Source organism: Brassica oleracea, chromosome C8, assembly GCF_000695525.1.
Source record: "Brassica oleracea var. oleracea cultivar TO1000 chromosome C8, BOL, whole genome shotgun sequence".
Taxonomy (NCBI): Eukaryota; Viridiplantae; Streptophyta; class Magnoliopsida; order Brassicales; family Brassicaceae; genus Brassica; species Brassica oleracea.
This window is the reverse complement of record NC_027755.1, coordinates 27,328,150-27,331,602: the sequence shown is the minus strand read 5'-3', so window position 1 is coordinate 27,331,602 and position 3,453 is coordinate 27,328,150. Positions and strand designations below refer to the sequence as shown.

General features: G+C 38.1%; 1 protein-coding gene across 1 annotated transcript; it reads right to left on the bottom strand.

Annotated features, from left to right (window-relative positions):
- Positions 1 to 779: 779 nt before the first annotated feature.
- Positions 780 to 2,606, bottom strand: LOC106310415 (non-functional pseudokinase ZED1-like). The gene has a single exon (XM_013747649.1). It carries the CDS (start codon positions 2,571 to 2,573, stop codon positions 1,554 to 1,556), a length of 1,020 nt encoding a protein of 339 aa, XP_013603103.1. The 5' UTR covers positions 2,574 to 2,606; the 3' UTR covers positions 780 to 1,553.
- Positions 2,607 to 3,453: the final 847 nt, after the last annotated feature.

Sequence of the window (3,453 nt, the reverse complement as noted above, 5' to 3'; positions counted from 1 at the left end):
CATCTTGGTCCACTATATAGATACAAACGCTGTTCACGTAGGAGCGATGAAATTTTACGGAAAAGATTAGCAAAATAAGGAGATGATCATGGAAGACCAGAGCCTTGAGACGCACTTGAGCCTCATCAATAAAATCGCCGGCAATCTAGCCAGGATCTGCATCAGCACATCCCCAGGGAGCTATGGAATGACGACGGCTACGGGGATAAAATTGGGCTTGGAAAGAGCTCTTCTATTACGTTTCATCATCTTCTTCCGCAAACCTTTCACCGCAGCTATACAAAAAGACAATCCCACGGCTCTGATTTTTTTTCTTCTTGTGAGTCAACCTAGGGAAGTAGGCATGTACTTTATACAAAAACAAGAACTGATCACCGGAAAGAATTGTATTATTTCCATTTTTTATGGAATTTGTTTTGGGTCAAAATATCATATTTACGCGATAATTCGAAAAGTACCAGATTTATAGTTTAGCATTTGAAAACACATCTGTAATTACATTGTCTTGAAAACTAAACTTCTTCAATGTAATAAGATATTATTATCCAAATTTAAATTACAAAATTACAAATTTTAATAACTAAATAGATATTTCAAAATTACATTATTATGATTATTCATGTTTAAGATAAATATATGCTTAAGATATAAATATATTATTTACTATTTAAATCTCTTAAAATTGTATTGATAAATACGAAAGATTTTTATAAATTTTATAAAAGCTATTACTACAATTAAGTTTGTTGAGCTTGTTTGTTGTTCTAAACTACAAAAAGACATAGGTTTGTACTGTCTTTTTTTTTTTTTCACTTTAAACATATCATTTCACTTATACTCCGAACAAAGTTGTAAACCAACATATTACAAGTCAGATACCAAAAAAGAAAGGATCAACCACCATCGAAGGCAACACATAAAGGAAAACACAACTACCATTAACTTAGCCAAAAAGATCAACCACCCAAGAAGGATAGCTTGTGGCCACATACGATTGAGGTAAATCCCATACAACCACACTCTGAGCTATGCGGTAGGCTCCACAGATCACAGACCTATCAGCTTTTTCCAATTTCCACTCAGGAATATACTGGAGAGAAGATAGGATTCTGTTCGACATCCACCTAAACGATGGCCAAGCAGGCGGTCTGATAACAGCTCCAACTAACTCTTTTGAATCTCCTACAAACACTATCTTCGAGAAGTGAAGACTCCTCATGCTTTCAATAGCCCATACCCAAACTTGAACTTGAGCCTCTCTCAATGATGGGATATGCGGTAGGCTCCACAGATCAATGACAGGTTTGTACTGTCATAATGATTAATCTTACTAGTGAAATGAACATATTCTTATCAATCTATTATGGGATCAGAGCCAAGATCCAAATCCTGTTTATTTTTCTTCAGCCAACTTTCTTCCTGGATGTCTTTAAGAAGATTGCTGCAACTTACTTCAAGAGGTCTTCTCCCACGAGTTTAATGAATATTTCAAGCAAAAACAGATATATATATATATAAATGTTGAATCCTGAGAGCTAGGATCAGCTGCTGTATCAACATAGTGATCTCTGAATCCGTTTAAGCTCCTTGGCGACATCAATCATCTTCGGTCTCTTCTCCACACTCCTCTCACAGCATCTGAAGGCAAGCTCAATAAACTTGTCCACTTGAAATCTTTCAACCTCCACAATATCTCTCACTCCAACCCGGTATATGGTCTCAATGAACTCTCCTTTCTCTTGTAACCCTCTTACATAGTTACGTATATCGATGAAGCGCGCATCAGACCGAGGAGCCATGCCATGTCTTCCAATTAGAAGAACAATCATAAAGATTCCAAAGCTATAAACATCAGCATACTCTGTAACAATACTCGTATGTAGATAAGAAGGATCTAAATATCCGGGCCATCCCATCACTTGATCTTCCATTTGAGACTTCCCCTCAGGGAGAGTTAGAGCAAGGGAAAAATCAGACAGCTTAGCTGTCCAGTTCTTGTCCAAGAAAACATTCATGGGAGTTATGTTTCTGTGTACAATGATCCTAGGGAACTCTGTGTGTAGATAAGTAACCGCACTGGCTATCTCCTTAGCCACCTTTAGTCTTACATCCCAAGGTAAGAACTCTGTATCCTTGGAACCTATACCTCCTTGGTGTCCTAATGCTCCGTTCTCCGCGTGTTCAAACACCAGAACTGGACATGGGAACTCGAGACAGCATCCCAACAGCTTCAGGAAGTTGATGTGATTGGTAACACGAGCAGATATGACAACGTCGTTGTAAACAGCTCCAATTCCATCTCCATCCCCTCTGACTTTCTCCTCAGGATACATCTTGATCATGTAAGATCTATCTTCAATGCTACCGGTGAACCAAGTGTAGTAAAGGTCACTCGTTACATAGCGGCTTGGATCAAATCCATTTGTGGCCTTGAGGATCTGATCAGAAGAGAAGCTTCGGATAGGATTGGTTTTACCGTTGCATCCAACAATGAGCTCTTTGAGAAAAGTGCTTCCGTTGTCCAAGAACCATTGTTTCCTCCTCTCTTTTCCCTTGTTTCTCCAGAACTTCATGGTCTTCTTCAGATCAATAAAAAATTATGGCAGTCAAAGTTGCCTTCTGGTGAAGATAGTGTTGAATCTGAGGCCATTAATGTTTCAGAAAGTCAACTTTTATTAGTCAACAAGTTTGAAAACTCACTCTTCTGCACATGGGAGTCTGAATGGTCAACACAAAACATTTCATGAGGTTTCAGCTTTGAGCCTAATCCTGATAAACAGTTTCAGCAAGAACCATCTCAAGCAGGTTCTTGAAACTTTGCTTCCTGCTTTCAGAACCTAAAGTTTTTTTTTTGGTCTAAATGTTAAGAACAGTACCTAAAGTTAGATTAATCATATACCCTCTTAAGTCTTTTCTTAATCAAAATGAAGTTTTTTGCACCAAACATATTACTATAAAAGGAAAGTAATCAGCAATACAAAACCTTAGTATGAGCATAATCTCAATCTTAAATAATCTAACCATCCTCGAGCTAGTGATCCTTGTTCTATTATTAGCTTAATCTCTTTTGCCACCAAAATCATCTTTGGCCTATATTTATTCCTCTTCTCGCAGCATCTCAGTGCCAGGTCAAGAAACGTTCTCATCTGACCACCCCCATGTTAAAATCTGACAGACCATTTGATATTCAACCAAGTATGGTTGTCTTCCCATCAGAAGAACCAACATAAAGATTCCAAAAACTAAACACATCTGAATATGCCATCAGTATCCCAAGAGAGGATTGTCTAGGATTCTTAGAACAGACGCTGCGTTTAAGAGCAAAGAGAGGAAAGCCAACCATTAAAAGTACAACACTTTGTGGCCAAAAGCTGTTCTTGAAGCACTTGATGATGCTATCAAAGAAAGCACATGGAAGGTTTTAACTGGTGGAAGGGTGTGTGTATGTTCATC

What these genes read in the sequence shown, in the direction of transcription:
- LOC106310415 (XM_013747649.1), bottom strand. Translation starts at nt 2,573, where the DNA reads ATGAAGTTCTGGAGAAACAAGGGAAAAGAGAGGAGGAAACAATGGTTC.